General features: G+C 35.0%; 5 protein-coding genes and 1 long non-coding RNA gene across 6 annotated transcripts in view; 5 read left to right on the top strand and 1 right to left on the bottom strand.

The window, feature by feature from the left end:
* Myo81F (Myosin 81F) overlaps positions 1-20,373 on the bottom strand; it is a 107,875-nt gene that overhangs the window by 20,645 nt on the left and 66,857 nt on the right. The gene's annotated exons all lie outside the window — the stretch shown is intronic.
* Positions 2,789-4,995, top strand: LOC135835609 (uncharacterized). Its single transcript, XM_065349958.1, has 5 exons — positions 2,789-2,932; positions 3,012-3,715; positions 3,798-4,025; positions 4,131-4,358; positions 4,441-4,995. Exons 1-5 carry the CDS (start codon positions 2,869-2,871, stop codon positions 4,798-4,800), a joined length of 1,584 nt encoding a protein of 527 aa, XP_065206030.1. The 5' UTR covers positions 2,789-2,868; the 3' UTR covers positions 4,801-4,995.
* On the top strand, positions 8,278-9,277 carry LOC135835624 (uncharacterized). Its single transcript, XR_010556924.1, has 3 exons — positions 8,278-8,613; positions 8,713-9,116; positions 9,218-9,277. It is a non-coding gene; the product is annotated as an uncharacterized LOC135835624 (long non-coding RNA).
* Positions 9,378-10,707, top strand: LOC135835622 (uncharacterized). Its single transcript, XM_065349974.1, has 3 exons — positions 9,378-9,587; positions 9,657-9,899; positions 10,000-10,707. The coding sequence occupies exons 1-3, from the start codon at positions 9,519-9,521 to the stop codon at positions 10,405-10,407; spliced, it is 720 nt and encodes a 239-aa protein (XP_065206046.1). The 5' UTR covers positions 9,378-9,518; the 3' UTR covers positions 10,408-10,707.
* LOC135835616 (uncharacterized) lies at positions 14,517-16,377 on the top strand. Its single transcript, XM_065349965.1, has 5 exons — positions 14,517-14,972; positions 15,097-15,150; positions 15,273-15,485; positions 15,555-15,773; positions 15,853-16,377. The coding sequence occupies exons 1-5, from the start codon at positions 14,517-14,519 to the stop codon at positions 16,273-16,275; spliced, it is 1,365 nt and encodes a 454-aa protein (XP_065206037.1). The 3' UTR covers positions 16,276-16,377.
* On the top strand, positions 17,201-19,985 carry LOC135835611 (uncharacterized). Its single transcript, XM_065349960.1, has 6 exons — positions 17,201-17,295; positions 17,374-17,834; positions 17,945-18,004; positions 18,092-18,310; positions 18,431-18,604; positions 18,681-19,985. Exons 1-6 carry the CDS (start codon positions 17,223-17,225, stop codon positions 19,116-19,118), a joined length of 1,425 nt encoding a protein of 474 aa, XP_065206032.1. The 5' UTR covers positions 17,201-17,222; the 3' UTR covers positions 19,119-19,985.

Raw genomic sequence — 20,373 nt, 5'->3', positions numbered from 1 at the left:
ACAAATCCAAATGTTTTAGAGAAAGAGTAATTTTCAGAGGATTTCCTGGTTTTTAAATTGAGTTTTTCAAACTTCAATTTGCAGACATAAATCGACAAAATTTTCAAGCGCTTTCGGATAAGATTCCTGATTATTATAAATCGATTGTATGAAAAAATTTCATTGAAAAGTGAAGCACCTACTTAAATAATCTACGACAAAACATCTGTTCAAACAAAATGCTGCGATGAAAACACACGTAGGTAGCAAATTGATTTCGAAGAATTCGTCATGAATTAAAAGAACAAAACTTATTCGCAATAACGATACATTCCATTCAATTTCAATCAAGAAATCGTTAGTAGTACTCCTGCAATAATTAGTACAGTCACCAACTTATCTTACTGCAACGAAATCTGAATGCATGCAAAATGTTAAAATTATTTTCAATATTGGAAATAACGCTAGCTGTGCTACTTGCGACAGGAAAACCTGGTAATTTCCTCACGTATTTGAAGTACTTTTAGACAAATTACTCAAAAACTCGTAATTTTTTATGAAATGAAAAATTTCAGGCGAAATTTCGGCCGAGAACAAAACAAGAAACATTCTCCCTCTGGTACTAATAAGAACAGAGCAAAATGAGTTCATTCATCCCATAAAAGTTAAACCGATGACATACGAACAGAATTTCATTTTTGGAACAGAATTTTTAGCCGCTGAAAAAGGAGATCAGTTATTTTTCTGCGGAAGTGAACAATCAGACAAGAAAACTGAAGTTTCAATCGGCGAAGAAAACGTCAACTTGGATGATCAGTATTGTACACATGAACTTGTTAAACCTGAACCTGATGGAGAATCGAAATCTAATGAAAACCCAGCATTTCTAAAATGTGTACGAGAGCCAAAACCCTTTGTAAGAAAATTGACCGAAATACAAGGCAATGAGATGGAAAAAGAAGTACTCGTACCATGCGGACCTAACCCTAACAATCAAATACCTAAAGGCAAAATGTTTGCATTTATGCATAAAGTGAGTACTCCTTGCCATACTTGATTCATTTCTTTTCTGAAACTTATCAAAGAATAAATCGAGCGATCAATTTTTTCACAGTTTAAAACTAATAAAGATTATAAAATGGGCACCTTCGAAGTGTTCAGATTCTGTTATGACGAGGAAAATAAAAGCATGCTTTATACCGAACATGCTATCAGGGCCACCGCCCTACTAGATCCCAATAATTCGACGTTTGAATTTGAAAGAAGTAGAGAATACGAAATGTCAGCAAAATCATACGGATACTTTGGCACAAAATACGAAACAATTAAAGGCGCATACGAAGAAGTAGGCTAAGTATACCTATACTTATCAATAATTATTAACCATTTTTATTTTCACCTTCATTTCTACAGGTACCTACCTATCTAATTAATCTTGGATTCTAAATCTTTCTCTGTTTCATAGCTAAAAATTATAAAGAGAAAGCAGAAATATTCCGAAGATACATTTGCGAAATCACAGATTACCCATAAGTTTCTGTTAAGCGATCAAAAACTTGTACCAACCCATGACATGGCATTTGCAACTTGGAGATTAACCACGTATCATTACTTGAACACAATGCCAATGGAAGACGGTAGAATAAAACTATGGGATTTTATAAGCGAATTTATAAGAAATGATGCAATAACGGTACCTAAGTACATGAATTTAGCTAACAACTACTCCACTCTAATTTTGAATGAGCACAACATTTATAAATTTTTCAATTTTTTCAGAGATCTAGAGAGTATCGCATATATACTGGTGCATTTGATCGCACCGATGAAGGAAAAAATATACATAAGGAAACAATCCAATCGCCTGATATTTGGATAAAAATTGTGCACTATAAATGGAAAAATAACAACGAAGAACACAATCAATCAATGGCAGTAGTAATGCTTCATAACGAAAAAATAGAAAAAGTCAAAACATATTTTGATTCCATCTGTGAAGTGAATTATTGCAAGGATAAGTTCCAAAATTTTCCAAAATACAACAAATCTGTCTGTTGTGTTCATCCGGCAACAATTGGCGATGAATTTTTCGGTTTGGAATTACAAACCCACGAGCTTCTTGATATACAAATATGATTTTACACAAATTAGTATTGTGAAGACTGAGCAAAAATGTTGCCAGCAGAAAAGGGCTAGGTCTGGTCTGCCCAGATCGTGAAAACAACCATATCTCAGCAGATTTTAAAGATTGTACTCGTATCATTTTTTTTAATGAATGAAATTTTGTTTCACGAAAATTGAACATATCATCTTTTCAACACGGGACTGACAAACATAATATTAATTTTTTTCACCATTATTTTGAGCAAATTTTTCTGATTCACTTTTGTGTACAGATATTTTCAACACTCATCAGAATCAGTTCTCTTATAGGGCCACTAGTGCCAACGTCCCTTATCCGACCATACAGCTTTGAACGATTTCTTTGGGTTTTATCATTTTAGGGGATATGAGCAAAGATCACTTAACATTTCCATAGGTCGAATAATACTGCCTACTCGTACGTAATTTCGAGACTGTTCATGAAGAAGTAGGTAATGCAGCCCAAATCTAGATGAATCACAGATAGCTTTTTAAATGGCACCATTGAAACGTACGTCATTGAACATCTTACTTACATAAAAAAAAATATGTTCAAACAATATTCCTTGATGAAAACATGCGCAGCGTATAGCAAAATTATTCTCAAACATTAGTCATGGAAAAAATGTGAAAAATTCATTCGCAGTCGCGAAAAATGTCATTAAAACCAAGTAATCGTTCGTACTTCCACGTCAGCAATTCAGCATAGACACTGAATAAATTATTGCAATTGAATCTGCATGTAAAATGTCGAGATTACTTTTAATATTGATAATAAAATTCACCATGCTAATTTCGAGGGGCGATTCTGGTAAATATACATTTAAATATACTATTATAGACGTAACTGCAGTAGGTACCGTTGGTCAATCATATTGCTAAAATTTCAGGTGGACCTCTGCACGAGTTCGAAACAACTAACATTCTCCCTCTGGTGTTGATAAGAATAGGACAGAATGAGTTCATTCATCCCACAAATTTGGCCATCTCGATGACATGGCGAGCAAATTTCATTTTTGGAACAGAATTTTCTGCCTCTAAAAAAGGAGATCAGTCATTTTTCTGCGGATGTGAACCAAAAGACGAAAACACCATTACTCCAACTAATAAAGAAAACGTTGACCTGGAAGATGAGTATTGCACTTATGAGCTTGTTAAATCTAAACCTAAAGTAGAAAATAAAATTGAACATGTTGAACCTGAATCTGAAGTAGAACATGAACCTAATGAGGAACCTGAACCAAATGAAGTTAAACTTGAACCTAAAGTAGAACATGAACCTAATGAGGAACCTGAACCAAATGAAGTTAAACTTGAACCTAAAGTAGAACATGAACTTGAACTTGTTAAACCTGAACCTGAAGTAGAACATGAACTAGAACTTGTTAAACCTGAATCTGAAGTAGAACATGAATCTAATAAGGAACATGAACCGGATGAAGAACCACAATTTTTGAAATGTACGCGAGACCCAGAGCCCTTTGTAAAAAAGCTAACTGAAACGAAACCTACTGGGGAAGAAACGGAAGTGCGATGTGGATCTGAGTCTGATGTAAAAAAAACAAAAGGCGAAATGTTTGCATTTATGTATAATGTGAGTAACTACATAATATCATGAGATTCATCAATTTTTTTACTAAAAAATATTCCAAAAAAATTACCCTTTACGTTTACAGATAAAACTTAACAATGGTCAAACGGGGAACTTCGAAGTGTTCAGATTTTGTTATGACGTGATTAATAGAATAGTAATATTCACAGATCATGTTATCAGAGCCACTGCCTTACTGAATCCTGATAATCTGATGTTTGAATATGAACGAAGTATAGAATACAAAATGTCAAAAAAATCGTTCGGCAATTTTGGTGCAGAATATGAAACACTTGAATTCGCATACACAGAAGTACCTATATCACTTTTCTTTTTTATTTCTCACTTTCTCCATCAATACAAGAAACTAAGTAATGTGTAGCTTGAAATTTTTACATACTTATATTTTTTTCAATAGCTAAAATTGGAAAAAGAAGCGAAGGAATATACGGATGATACACTCGAGAAATCGGAGATCACTCATAAGTTCCTACTAAGTGATCAAAAACTTGTACCAAGTGATGACATGGCGTTTGCGCAATGGAGAAAAACGACTGATCATTTTTTGAATACTATGCCGATGGAAGATGGTAAAATAGAACTATGGAATCACATTAGTAATATAATCAGAAACGATGCGATAAATGTACGTGAATTCAACTAAATTATAAATTTGGGAAAATATGTATCTATCACTTAAATACTTTTCTTGGGGGAATTTTTTGCAGAAATCCAGAGAGTATCGGATATACACTGGCACATTTGATGTATCAAATGATGGTAAGGATGACAACGAAGTAATCCAATCACCAGATTTTTGGATAAAAATCGTACATTATGAATGGAAGGACAACGGCAAAGAACAGAACGAATCTATAGCAGTAGTTATGATTCATAACCCAAAACTTGAAGACACCAAATTCTTGTTTAAAGAATTTTGTAAAGACAAGAACTATTGTGCAGGCAAGTTCAAAGACAAATTTCCAGAGTACAATGAATCTATTTGTTGTGTTCATCCTGTAGTAGTTGGTAGCTTCTTTTTTAATTTACAATTTCATACTCACGACGTTCTCAATATAGAAATATAATTTTAAGTAGGTATGAAGTCTTATTTTTTATTTAAAATTTCGTACTCACAGGATTCTCAAGATAAAAATATAATTCTAAGTAGGTATAAAGTAAATGTCTATAAGTTAATAATGAAAATCCTGATAGAAACCCGGATCATTAAGCTATACAATATTCATTTTATGTGCAGTTTGTTGAGGAAGCATTTTCAATGTTATAAAATGAAAAAAATAATAAATATTTCGTTATAATAACTTTATGTTCTATACCGCGGATTTTCATTTTCAATTTTAAACAATCTATTACATCACTACCTGTACCTATACGTACCTACACGAATATTGCAGAAATTGCTCGTATAATTTCACAATTTTTGATATCTATGCATTGAACTGAATGCGAAGACACAGAGATGATTTCGAATTGACACACTTTGATTTGGATGAAACGAAGTAACATTGATTGAAAGAACATGCGTGGAATTTCCTATCGCTAGCATTTTAAAAGATTAATCAAATATTAGTGGAAAGGTCCAAAACTGAACTTGAGCACCTTTATCTTCAAGTTGGCGCTTATTAAGCACATTTTGGACCATTTTAAGGGGTCACCATAAAATTACACTGATGTCACTTCAAAAAGGGTAAATTTTTTACCAAATTATGCATTTAAAAAAAATCAAAATGTTTTCAAATCTGTAAGGCCATTTTGAAACTTCAGGGTGTCTACCAAAATTTAATTTTCAAAAATAGCGATTTTTCGCGACTTTTTTTCAGGTAAGTACCTACCCCACCCCCCCACCAATTTTTCCAACGAAAAAATGTTTTTTAAACAGTTTCCACACCCAATTTTTCAACGAAAAACTGGGATTTTTCGATAGTTCCCATGTAACACGAAAAAAATTTATGAAGAAAAAAAATTGAAAACTTCATTTTATTAATTCAATGAAAAAAACGTTAGGTATTAATAAGAATTACTTCGGTAAAAAAATTAAAAGTAATTAACAAAATCAGTAGGTACGTAAGTAAAAATACATTTAAAAAAACTCGAAACAACGAAAAATAGTAGAAAAATTTGAAGTATGGACAATTTATAGCGACTTTTTGGTATTTTTGGCGAAAATCGCGACCTTTTAGCGACTTTAGCGACCTATTTTCAAAATAGCGACTTTTCGCGACCCTGAACTTTCATACGGGTTTTGATGTTTTCCCATGAAATTTAAAATTTGTGAACTCCTACACTAATTATTGTTGGTACTTATTGAACATCCTATCGGCTATGTTTTCAGTCCCTCCACAGTAGTTTAAAAATTTTGAAGAAAATATGAAATTGTTTGAAAATTTGAACGAGTAAAACGCGTAATTTGACGAAAAGATATTGTACACATTACTTATTTACATGTAATAGGTGTTCGTCACAATGTCAACATATAAAATCCATCAAATGTATTGACGATGTAAGAAAATCAAAACCAAGCAACTGTTTGTACTTCAATACGTCGGATAGAAACATTGCCTACTCCCAGTGATATAAACTCAAGATGTACAAAATATGCTTGGTATTGTTCCTTAGACTTAATGCACTAATTGCCACAGGTGAGTATGGTAAATTCACACAATATTCAAATTATTTCTTACTTATTTTTAAAAAAAATTACAGATGAAACTATCAAATCTGAGAATAAACCTCAATTCATCCTTCCTCTGGTATTGATAAGAACACAAAATAACAAATTTGTACACCCCATCGACATACCGCTTCCCAAGACCGACAAATTCAACAGATTAATATTTGGAACATCGTTTTCTGTAAATAAAGATGAAAAACAATTATTCTTCTGCGGACGAGAACCGACCAAAGAAAATACCAGGATGCCAACCTCAGAAGAAAATGCTCACATAGATGATCAGCAATATTGCTCCTATGAGCTTCTAGAACCTGGACATGAAACTAAACAAACAGAAGAATCAAATCTTCTAAAATGTGCTCATGAACCAAAACCTTTTATACAGAAAATGCTTAAGGAAGATGGTTTTGGTGAACTGAAAGAAATATATTGTGGATCAGTATTCAATAAAAAAAGTAGAATATTTGCTTTTGTTTACGAAGTGAGTACCAATACATGTTCTTATTTTTCTCTAAAAATTTCCAAATACAAATAATCAGCTGATTGATCATTTTTTTAAAGTTTGAAACAAACGACGATCATCAAAGAGTAACTTTTGAAGTGTACAGATTTTGTTATGATGAGGACAATGAAGAAGTAATCTACACTGAACATGTTATTGCAGCTCCTCGTTTGCTAAACTCCAACAATCGATTCTTTGAGCAAGAACGAAACAAAAAATATGAAATGTCAGCCGAAGCATATGGATTCTTCGGCACAAAATATGAGACAATTAAAAACGCATACAAAGAAGTACTTATATAATCACAAAATTTTCTGTACCAACTTTTTTTTTCTTAAATTATTTCCTACCTCAATTATATCGCAAAACCAATTTTTCATGCAGCTAGAAAATAAGAAGGATAACAAGAAACGGACCCGTGAAGTATTTGAGTTCCCATTAAGCGATCAAAAACTAGTGCCTTCTGGTGACATGGCATTCGCATTGTGGCAAAAGACAACATACCATTTTTTGAACGTCAGACCAATGGAAGAGAGTAAAATGGAATTATGGGATTACATAAATCAACTTATACGACAAGACGCAATAAATGTACAAAAATTAATCTATAACTGAGAATGAGTCGAGGAGTCAAGATTGATAGAAGATGAAATTATTAAAGCTAAATCTTTTTTTTTTCTGCAGAAATCCAGAGAATATCATGTATACACTGGAGCATTCGATATAAGTAAATACGATGATAACAAAGACTTGATCCAATCGCCAGATTTTTGGATCAGCATTGTGCATTACAAATGGGAAAATATCAACGAATCCATTGCAATCGTTTTGAATCACAATTCAGACAATAAAAAAGTCAAAAACCATTTTAATCTCATTTATAAGGAAAATTTATGCAAAAACGCATTCACAGATAAATTTCCTGCAGCCGGTGAATCTGTTCGATGTACCACCTCAGAAAATGTAAACATAGGACATTTTGATATAGATCCAGCCGACCTAATGGACCATAAACTCCTCAAGATAGACACCTTCAATAAAAAAACGTGATGATCATAAAGGCTCATTTTTAGATTTACAGATTGATAAAAATAAATACCCAATGTAAATAATTTAGCATAAGATAAGTAGGTATACTTCATTTTTATTTAAATAGTTCTCAAGTGTAAACTCATTCCAAATAAATTATTCAACTTTATTCGATTTAAAAAAAAAAAAAAAAAAAACATTTACTTAGATGCATATGTATTTTTGAATGGCAATTCCATCGAAGAGCTCCAGGTGGTGAGGAAGGGAGTGGGATATTTTTCTCTTCCTACTGAAGAATAGCTGTTTTTGGAGCTTCTGTTACAAGAAACAAAATTGAAAGAGACTGAAAACTGATGCACTCATAAAAGTCATAATATTCGAATTATGAAGGAAACTTCAATAAGCTTTGAATTTTTCATTCGTATCCGCCATCTTTTCCCTGCATGTTGTTTACATTTTGTTCATAAAAATTCGTACTTGTGTCTTACTATTAAACACGACCCATTTCAGTCGCAATAATCGTATTCAAATCTACATGATTCGTCGTTCGAATACGTCAATTATACTTGCTGATGATCTTTGAGGCGTATACTTGATATAAAATGTATAAAATATATTCAGGATTTATACTGATTTTGATTGCAGTAATTTATTTCATGGCAGATAAAGAGAAACCAGGTAGGATTTTTGAAATCTAGATAATAATCCGTTAATTACAATGTAGAATTTTCATCAAAAATTTCAAAATTATGTCTGAATAAATGATTATATCCATAGAATCGTCCATCTTGAAAGAACCTTCAAATGTGCTTCCATTGACGTTAATAAATTTAGGCGATAAGTGCATCATACCATCCAAATTGGAAACCGATTCCTGGATGAATGGAAGTAAACTAGTAAGGAAAGGGATAACATTTTTGGCCGAAATTGAAGGCGATCAAGTGTTCATGTGCAGGATAGAAAAACCTTCAGGACAAACTATTCATTCGAAATCATCCCTTTTACCCAACGATAAAAACTGCACATATCCAATAAAGTTCAAAGAAATGGATCCCTTGAAATGCTTCCATGAGCCGGAACCAGTAGTTCAAAAATTAGACATGAAAATGGGACCAGTTGAAATTAATTATGTGCCGTGTGGTCCAGATAAACGTGGTAAAATGTATCGATTTGTATACGAAGTAATGGGACAATATTTTTTAGAGGATCAATAATTATTTAACTTTTCATTTGGATGAAATTTTTTATAATAGGTATTATTATTATTGTTGTTGATTTTTAGGTTTGCATGACGGAAAACGAGATTGAAAATGAAAAGTCACCAAATTTTTGCAATTTAGAGGTCAGTTATTTCAACTTTTGAGTAGGTATTCCTTTGAATCACATACTTACACAAAAATAAACATTTAAAATTTTCATAAATTTAGGGCAACACAATAAAGTACCGTTCAGAATTTGAATTATATCGATTTTGCTATGACGAGCGTCGAAAAACCGTTATTCATACCGAACATAAAATATTATCTCCTGCTTTACTGTCCAATCGAAAATTGAAACGAGAACAAGAAAAAACATACGATTTGATGATCGACAATGGTAACTATTTCGGATTAGATGAGGAAGCCCTTAAAAGCAAATACGAGTATGTAAAGGTGAGTAGATTGTTTTCTCACGATCTGTTACCTAATGTATATCTTCATTCAATAATAAATTCTGTACAGCTGGAAACCAAAATGGAACAGAAGAGCAGCTCATCCAATCAGATTCAAGATTTAAATCATTCGAATAATAATGTTCAAATATTTTCAAATAATCAATATCAAAAACTTGTACCTCCTGGTGACTTTGCATTTGCCTTATGGAAGAAACCCGCATACCACTACGTTAATTTAAAACTAATGAGAAAAGACTTGATGAAACTTTGGGATCATATCAATAAACGTATAAGAAATGATGCTATTAAGGTAGGTACGTGAAGAGACACACCTATAGTAATACTTACAAAAAATTAAGTGAGTATCACATTTTACGCTGCATTACTTAATTGATTAGTGAATTTTTCAGCGTAATAGAGAGTACTACATTCACACAGGAGCATACGAGAAGACCACAGATCAGATAGGGAATCACAGAAACACCAAGAACAAGAAATCTCAAGAAAATACAGATTACTGGTTGAAAATCATTTACTACTTTCGTGGCCGACTCAAAGGACAAAATGAGCCGATTAAAAATACAGCAGTGGCTATTGTAATGAATAATAATTTTGATAACAATTCATCAACGGATTCTTGGTTCGATGAAAAATGTGAGAAAAATCTATGCGAAAATGCATTTGTCGAGCAATTTCAACAAATTGGAAAATCTGTTCGTTGTTGTTCCCTAATTAATACCCAAACATTTAATGAAACTGATCTTAAGATCGATGAAGACTTGGAAGTGGATTTTTTGTATGAAGATTACAACGCTTGATAACTATTTTATTGAAAAATGTTTTATTCATTAAAAAAAAAATCCATAAATTTTCAGTTTTGTTTGTAATGGAAAAAGTCATGAATTCTTCAATTTTACAATCTACTATTTTTTGAGCCTCCAGCATGAAGCCTCATATTTATGGGGTAGGAGTATGTTCAACTTGAAGTAACCCTCCATAATCTTTCATCTCTCAATTGTTCATAAAAATTGATTATTGCTTCAATTTTACATAGGTAGGTAGGTAGGTACTACGTAGGTACCTATTTTGGAAACATTCATGTCTGCACTGTATTTTTATGGACCAATAAAGAGTAGGTAACTGTTTTTGAGTTATTTTTATCTGCACACTTGTTTAGTGTATTTTTATCGACGATAATCACACCAGTACAGATAATAGAAAATATTGAAAATAAAACGTTTATTCACATGAAATCAAAATTGAAGCACAGGCAAAAAAGTAAATACCGGTTTCAATCAATAGAATCTTCGCTACAACTCAAGGTTCAGCTGCCCAAATTAATTTTCATGCTTTCTGAAGAAATATGTACAAAAATTTTAGGCAGTGCGCTAGAAGCTCCGCAATGGCTGAAATTGGTGAAATTCAATTCGAAGGAGTTTATATTATTTTCGGGACTAATTTTCACCATTTTCATCAAGCAATTCGTCATTATGTGGCAGAAAAACGTCAATTTTTAGTTTTTTTTTTTTCAATTTTAGAAATTGCATTGACCATATCTTTCATTCTCGTACTTCTGATAGAATTATAAAAATCATACGACCATACGTATTCGAGACAACATTATTTTCGCAATTTCAGCTTTGTCAGTGATTCATACGCATTGCGCAATCATTAAAAATTTCAGCATGTGAACAAACACATTCATGCCATGTTTGGATAATCTTGAAACGCACCCGAACGTCAAGATTTTCATACCAACGTTGATTCGAGCGCAATACGTGTATCAGTTTCACGTTACGTTTTTTTCATGGATTCAAAAATGCACACGTTATACGTAATTTTGCTGCTGAAAATGTTCCAAACCAGCCATGCCATGTTAGGAGATCAAACCATGGGTGAGATTTTTTTTTTTAAAGATGCAGATACCCTACTTTTTTTTTTTTTTTTTTTTTTTTTTTTTTTTTTTTTTTTTTTTTTTGGCTCCCCATAGTAGCGCACCTTGTTTTATTTTCAATCGCTAACTATGGTTCATCGCCGATCTTCTTATATACAGCTTAACTTAACATAACTTTAATAAACTCAAACTTAACAATCTTCTTCCGTAACTTAAAACTTAAACTAAGGTAACTTTAACTTTCTGGTATTTGGCAGCTCGGTTTCCTCTTCGTCCACTCCGCTGCCGGCTTCCTCTTCGTTGGTTCTGGTTCTGACTGGATCGGTGATGTTGACATTATCGGGTATTCGCAAGCTCCGCTTCCTCTTCGTCCGCTTCGCTGCCTGGTGACGTCTTCGGATTTGGTGTTGACTGCTAGCTTGGCTTCCTCTTCGTCCGCTTCGCTGCTTGGATCTTCTTCGCTTGGTTCGATGATTTCGCAAGTCGGGGTTAGCATGCCTGGCCCACGCACCTATAGACACGAGTGTCCTTGATAGGCCAGATCTCACTACTAGCTAGCTCCTGCTGCGTTCGGATTACTTGATCCTGCAACCTCGCTTTCGCTCAGCTGGCGTGTCTTCACGGTCAATGCTTCGCTGGCGAAGACTGAGAATGGTCTGCCTCCCTGTCCGAGCAGTTCGGGCAGTTCGCAGGGCCATTCGTCTAACATCAGGGCCTGCTTAAGCCGATCGCGAGCTTCATCGTGTCTTGGACATCTCCACACTATATGAAGGGTGTCTTCTGCTTCACCAGTTTCGCATCTTAAGCAGGTGGGGTTAAGTCTCTTCTTGGCCTTTTCGAATAGATACTGACCTATGTCCCCATGTTCCGTCAGCAACTGCGTCACGTACGTGTTGACCACCAGTCCGTTACGGAGTCTATCCCTGATGTTAGGTATAAAACGTTTTGTCTTAAGCGCTTCTGAATCTGTCCAGTCCGCCTGCCATTTATCGATTGCGAGATTGAGTAGATACTCTTTCCGCTTTCTCTTTACGGCCTTCGGTGTGGCGGCTGGCAGTAGCGCGTACTGTCTTCGCCAGTCTATCTCCAGCTCGATTGGCATGACGCCAGCGATGACGTGACAGGACTCATGTCGAGACTGCCTGTACGCACCGATGACGGTCATTAGCGCCTTTCGTTGGCTGGATCTTAGCGCGTCGCGGTCTCCTTTTACCAAGTCTCTGGGCCAGCAGGCCGCTGGGTAGCTGACAATGGGAACGTACACCCCCCGGTAGATCGAAATCAACTGGGTAGGCTTTAGACCCCATTCATGAACCGTAAGTCGTCTTAACTTTTGGAACATGGCATCTGCCTTTTTGGTAACGTGCTTGACGTGCATCGACACCGTTCTTGTCGTTGAGATAACTCGGCCTAAGTACTTAACTTCGCTCTCGAACTGAAGTCTGGTATCTCCTAGGTATACTGGTACCAGGGCCTGATTGAGGCTCCCTTTCATCAGCAACATCTGACATTTGTCAGGGGCGAACTTCAGTCTGACACATAGAGCCCATGCGTTGATGGTCCGCATGGCTTCGTTTGCTGTTTCGATGAGCGAGGCGCGAGAATCTGCTTCAACTGACAAGTGGGCATCATCAGCGAAAGCCACCCTTCGACATCCTCTAGGCAAAGGTAATTTCAGGAAGCCGTCGAACAAGACAAGCCACAAGATGGGCCCCAGGACGGAACCTTGGGGACACCCCATTGTGGCTGCCCGTCCGCACGACTGTGTCTCTCCTTCCATATTTACCGCGCGGTCGTCCAGATAGCTGCAGAGTAGTCTGAGCGTATCTTCACGACAACCGAGTCTCGCTAGTTCAACTAGTATCATTGACCACCACGCTCTGTCAAAGGCTCCCATTATGTCCAGGAAGATTCCGAGTACGTACTTACAGCTGCTAATATTTGGGATGCTAAGAACCCACGTAATAGCCTGCTGAGTTGACTTTCCTTTGGTGAAGCCGTATTGATCCGAGGACAAATTTGGCATCACCTCAGTCTTAATGCGTTCGACTATGCATCTCTCCAACAGCTTTCCTAGGTTATCTAGTAGGCATATTGGGCGCATATTTGACGTATCTGCAAAACTCTTTCCCGGACTCTTGGGTATTACGACTAGATTGGCCGTTTTCCAGGTCTGCGGAAAAACCCCCTCAGTCATAGACTGATTGAAGGTCTCTAGAATGCGATCCTCTAGATCGTCGTATCCCTCTAGTAGCATTTCGTTCAATATCCGATCGGGACCGGGAGCTTTTCTTTTCTTCAGGCATTTGACTGCTTTTCGAAGTTCAACCGTAGTGAACTGACGTGTTTCGACTACTTCGTTTCTTCGAATTCGTTCTGCAGCTCTTCTAATTTCTTTGTGCTCCTCCGTGTCATCCGTCGGGTCGTCTACAGGTATCTTCTCATCGATGATCCTCCTCATCGTCGCCACAGTGGAGTCGGTATATGTACCATCTGCGTTTCGAATTCCCGTTAAGACAGTCTTTCGCCTGTCCGAATTTTTGGCGAACCTGTAGACGATTCCCCAAGGGTCCTTATCACCTTTCGCTTTGATGAACTTCTCGAAGCCATCGTTTCGCGCCTGCTCCACTCCTCTCCGGTACTCGGCAAAGGCTTCATGGTACCTTTTCTTGGAGTCTTGGAGGGCTTGCTCAGACCTATTCTGCGCTTTTGACTTCTGGTAAGCCTTTCGGAGTCTTCTTACTTTCTTCTGCAGAGTCTGAACTTGGTGATTCCACCATCGTGTCTCAGTGGTGTCGTAACCCTTGGGGATTGAACGATCGGCTGCCGTTTTGATCAAACTGACCAGCTCGATTGCTTTGCCATTTGCATCGCCGCTACTTAGAGGGACTCCGCAGACCCGTTGCAGTTCAGCCCGGTATTTACCCCATTTAGCCTTCCGAAGGTTGTACCCAACCTCCTTTAGGACTACAGGTACCGGGTCCCTTTCATACTCCCACCGGATAAGTCTGTGGTCGCTTGAAATAAACGTATATGTATTTATTCAATCATGCGTCGCCTGTTATGACACCAGAAAAAGGTTCAACCAGTTCAACTCCCTCTACCGAATCTCTCAAAGTTCTTCCACTAACCCTAATAGATTTAGGGGGTTCTTGTATAAATCCTACAAAAATAGAAGCCGACTGGATCAAAAATGATGAACAACAAAATATGTTAGGAGGAGGCACAAAATTTTCAGCAGATGTAGAAGGAAACTTGAAATTCATGTGTGCCAATACACCATCTGCAGAAAGCGCCAGTACGATGTCATCAAACAATCAGAATTGCACGTATCCTGCGATATTCGGAAAAACAGATTACCTCGCATGTGTCCACGAACCACAACCAGTCATAAGTGAATTGAAACCTGTAACGGGGCCTATTTCATTCATCTCTAATATACGTTGTGGACAAGAAGGACGTGGTAAAATGTATCGATACGTATATAAGGTACATTTATATATTTTTATTCATCAGCTACATATTTCTATGTAATTATAGTCGAGAGTGAATATCTATTTCAATCTTAATGTACCTAACCTATTCTTTTTTTGAAAACAAAAAAAAATAACAGATTTGTATGTCGGATATTTCAACCAACAGGTTATTTGGTTTCAACTTATTCGAGGTAAGCGTACATCGAATACAATAGAAATTTTTTAGTTCCAGAGGTCATGACTCATGACTCATAAGTAGGTAATAGGTATGTAATGAGTAGGTTTGTTGATTTTTTTCCCTCATGATAATCAGTCAGTGAAATACCGCTCCGAATTCGAAGTGTATCGATTTTGTTTTGATGAACAAGAAAATTCCGTTCTTTACACCGAACATCGAATTTACTCCCCTAAATTACTCAACGAACCTGCGTTAGGCGAAGAACGAAAAAAACCATTCGAAACAATATCAAGAAATTACGAAGTGTTTGGTCTAAATACAGATCGGAAAGAAAGAAAATTTAATTGGGTAATAAACTTGTTTTTCCCTCACTAAATCTTTAAGAAAAAAAACTCATTAAACATGCGCCTCTTTTAGACTACGCTTCCAAATGAAACGCAAGTACCTTCAAATAATGATCCTAGCTCTAAAAAATTCATCATTTCCAAAAATCAAAAACTAGTACCACCTGAAGATTTTGCATTCGCGCTATGGAGAAAACCGACGTATGATCGTTTAAACTCGAAAAAAATGCCAAGCGAGCGAACCAATTTATGGGATCATATCAATAAACTCATACGAGACGATGCTATATTCGTAAGAAAAAAAATCAAATTCAAATTCACATAATTATAATGAATTATAAGTCTGTAATAAAATGTGTACTTCGTTGCAGCATAATCGAGAATATTACATAAAAACCCAAGCATTCAAAATGACGATGCCACATGCAATAATTAATCAAAACGAAACAAATACTCCGGAACCTCATATCTGGATGAAAAAAGTTTTCTATTTTCCGGATCTTTCCAGGCCGAATATTTCGTACAAAAATAAAGCTATAGTAGTCTTGATGGTCACCGAAAGTACCCCTCAAATTGTCTCGGAAATTGAAAAAAGATGCGTTTACAATCTGTGTCAGAAAGATCACAAGAAATCGTATTTTTATGTTGGAAATTTCATCTACTGTTGTTCCATGATCACTAATGAGGCTTTAAGGGAAGATGGGGTGAAAATTGATGAAGATTTGGAAATAAATTCTCTGACCGATGTCACTATTAGTGATAGTAAGAGAAAAAGAGAAGACGATATTGAATAAATTACATTTTTAAGGATTAATAGATACTCGTATTTTACTATTAACATAAGCAATTGTCGACAGCTCATTATTATATGGACATTGTTACGATGCAATTCCCAGAACTAAACGTTTGATTACAAAATAAAGAAATAAATTTTCAATAATTAATCCACAAATTATTTTTCATAGTAAAAACTGCCAAAAAATGGAAAAAACTGGAAGGAAAATCTAGGTAGGTATTCCACAAGCAATGTGAATAAAACATGTTGAAAAAATTGTAACATCAATACTGAAATACAAACGAAGAAAAAAATTAAATTGAGAATTAAAAGACTTGAAAAATTACTGAAGTGAAAATCATTGAAGGGCGTAAAAGGACTAAAACTTGATAAACCATCAATATTATAGGACATCTATGTATATGTAATACGTCATATTAGGTTGCCTACTTTCACACATTTCAATCTGACATGAGACGAATTTCTACTTCATTCGAAATCTGATGGGATCTAAGCCGAAACAGGGGTTTTTATAATTTTATAAAAGTATTTTTGAAGTCATTTCAGAAAAAAGAAACAACCAAAATTATCACCACCAGGAGAAGGGAAACAGAACCTAAAATTGTCGTCTTATGTAACTCTGAAAAATTCGGATGCATTTGATACCATAGGTACTTCAAATGAAGTTATCTAGAAAAAAATTTTGTTATTGAAAAATTCAGGGACAAGTTCGATATCAATTTTTAAAGTACGCACCTCGTGTGTGTTTTCATTATTCTTTGTCCCAGCAGTTGCTTAGACATACATATGTACCTCACCCAATCACTGTGAACGAATTTTCGCATCTGAATAAACAACACGAAACTATTACGTAGGTAGGTAGGTAACAATAGTTTGCAAGCAAAGTGCTAAATTCAAGAATTCATTATTCTCAAGACACATTATTCCGAAGTTCACGACTGCAAAATGTACAAAAAGTACATAATATTTTATATTTTGCTGCACGCATCCCACGTTCTATCGGTAGATACTGTTTCAGGTAAGTTTCTCAAAACTTCTGAATAAAATATTTGAAACTTGACTCAAATACCTAATCATGATTTCAAAAAATCAATAGATCAGCCCACATCACAGCAATCGTCATCAATCGCAGACTCGTCTATTACACCGAAGCCACCCTCTGATGTTCTGCCATTAATTGTAATCAAAGAAAACCATGTTTATGTAGTGAACCCTACAAAAATTTTAGCAGCTTTCACGACCGAAAACAGCAGTGTCCTAAAAGGCGGCACTATATTTGCCACGTCAACATCACGCCCTGATGATCAATCCTTCATGTGTCCTCTTAAAAACTACGAGCATAAAAAAGAAGAAACCAAAGATCTTTCGATGGAACACACAAAATCTGACGATGAATACTGTTTGTTTCCGATATACTTCGAAACTTTAGCACCATTACGATGTTCGAATCAACCTGAACCTTTCGTAGCAAAGTACTACTCGCCGAAAGGACCAGATACTCCAACTGTCGGTTGTGGGGCAGCTGGTGAGGGTACAATCTATTCGTTTGTTTACAAGGTAAGATGAGCAACTATCATAAATATGTAAATAACAATACCTAATCGAAATCCAAGTTGTTAGATGCGATAAGTAAGTAGATAATGATCTGCGTTTGAATTTATTCTCAGGCCTGCTTGACCGAAAATCCAATTAAAAACACAGAACAATCAAATTTGATCAGTTCAACGGTAGGTCCCGATCCATAATGATTATTAGAGTATTTATTTTTTTGCAAGCTTTAATTGATAAGAGTTTTGATTTTACTCAATAAACAGAAATATCCAATCAAATTTCGAGCCCACTTAGAGACGTACAGGTTTTGTTACCATGAAAGAAAACGAGAGATTCTGTACACAAAACATAAAATAATGTCACTCAAGCTATTAAACGACGTTGATTTGAAAAATGAAAGAGAAGCAACATACGATATGATCACCGAAGGATATCCCATTTTTGATTCGCAATTCGAAACAATGAAACAACAATATGATCGGGTAAATATTACCATGTCGAGCTAAAAGTCCTTAAATCACCAACCTTTTTTTTTGTGCCAAATTGAAAAAATGATCCATCATGTTTTCAATATTACTATCAAAAATATCTATATTACGTAGTTTTTGAGAGAGAATCCTTCACATCGAATTCAAAAATTAGTACCTTCAGATGACTTTGCATTCGCTGTACTGAGAAAAACAACGTATCATTATTTGAATACAACAGTAATACCAAACGAACACGCCGAATTGTGGGATCATATCAGCGAACTAATTAGAAAAAGAGCCATACAGGTAACATTATTTTGATGCTATTTAAATTTTTAGATGCTCTAATAATAACCCGAGAATTCTTATTGAATTTTCACAGGATGAAAGACAATACATCATTTACACAGCAGCATTTACCTTGTCTCAAAATACAATTGAGATCACCAGTGATGGGCAACTTCGAAAACCAGACACCTGGATCAAAATTATATACGACATTGACAACAAAACAAAAAAACTTGACAATCAACGTACCGAAACATTAGCCATAATAATGATTGATAATTTAAACGATAAGTCTTTGGCAAATTTTTATGAGAAGAGTTGCAACGAAAATTTATGCGAGAATGCTTTCATTGATAAATTCCCTAATGTTGGTAAAGTCAAGTGTTGTTCCATGAGCAATACAATTGACAAGTATTTCGAATTGAAGCTGAAAGTAACAAAAACTATGGACACTGAATTTCTATTTAAAACTACCCGCGAAGATCATTTTTTCAATGAAAATGCTCATATAGAATCAATGCTTATTGGATAAACATCACAGTTTTCAAATGTAGACCTCTAAATTATTCTTTAAACAATTTTTTCAAAAAAAAAGACGCGCTTTGTCAAAAAAAAAGTAAATTCTTTACTGGTAGGTAAGTAGTAAGTTGTTTCCAATTGTCAAAAAATTGCGTCCAATGTTCAAATGTTGGAAATGGTTATAAAATTATGGACCGAGTACTAAACGATTTTATATTTCTTTTGTTTTTATTCAATTAATTCCTCATTCATTTTTCAAAATCAATCTGACTTTCAAAAGGGTGTCAAACAAATTTCCAAAATTCAAATGCATGACTTTTGGCTTGGCATGACTTTGTATGACATTTTCTCTTGAAAAAGAACCAAGATTTAAAATATTTGACACCCCCCCCCCTTCCACAAAAATTGGAACTTTTTGTTTTTAGAATACGAGTACTTACTTCAAAAAAACAATTATGCAGTTTTCAACAAAATTATATCATTTAATTTTTTTTTAAATTAATAAAAGAATAATTCAAAAATTTATTTTCATCATCAAGTTTACGGCTCCCTGCTCCTTTTAACAAATTTCAAGTGATGTTACTCGTACAACCATTCCCATATTCAATTTCGTTGAGTAAACTGAATTTGAGTATTTTTAAATATGTTTCAATTCCCCCAAGACGCTATCTTTTTATGAAATAAATATGTAGATAATTAAAAGGATGTTCCACTTTTCAGATATGTAGGTATCATTAATTAGAACGATGTAATTGGTCTCTTACGAGTCATAAATTATTTCATAATTTAATAAAATAATCTGTATCGTGCTTGACTACTTATTCAATAAAAATATTAAAAAGTATACTTAAGAGACTACAAACCAAACCGACAATCATTTTTGTTCCAGTTTAAATCTTTCCCAAATAAAGGTTCTCACCTGAAACAGAAAAATAAATATATATGTTATCATGTGATTCCAAATTGCAATCAAGAGCACAATCATAATTTAAATGAGTGGATTATCTGATCTGTACATAATTGTACAGCGATGATTTCAAGAGGCTTTCTTCAATATTTTACAGCTCTACAGAATATTTTTGTCGGAAAATCCAACACTGTAGTTTACTTTTGAATTCGTCACTTTTCGATTTAGCTGAAATTCAACTTAATGAAAGTTAATGTCACCCTCACCTTCAAACCGAATTTTCAGTTGCCAAATTCAATTACATCGCTTTCTGGAGCGAATCCAGTGTGAAGGAGAAAAACTCATTTCTGCTGGAGGCTCC

Source organism: Planococcus citri, chromosome 2 (genome assembly GCF_950023065.1).
Source record: "Planococcus citri chromosome 2, ihPlaCitr1.1, whole genome shotgun sequence".
In the NCBI taxonomy this organism is placed as follows: domain Eukaryota; kingdom Metazoa; phylum Arthropoda; class Insecta; order Hemiptera; family Pseudococcidae; genus Planococcus; species Planococcus citri.
This window is presented reverse-complemented; position numbering and strand designations above follow the sequence as displayed.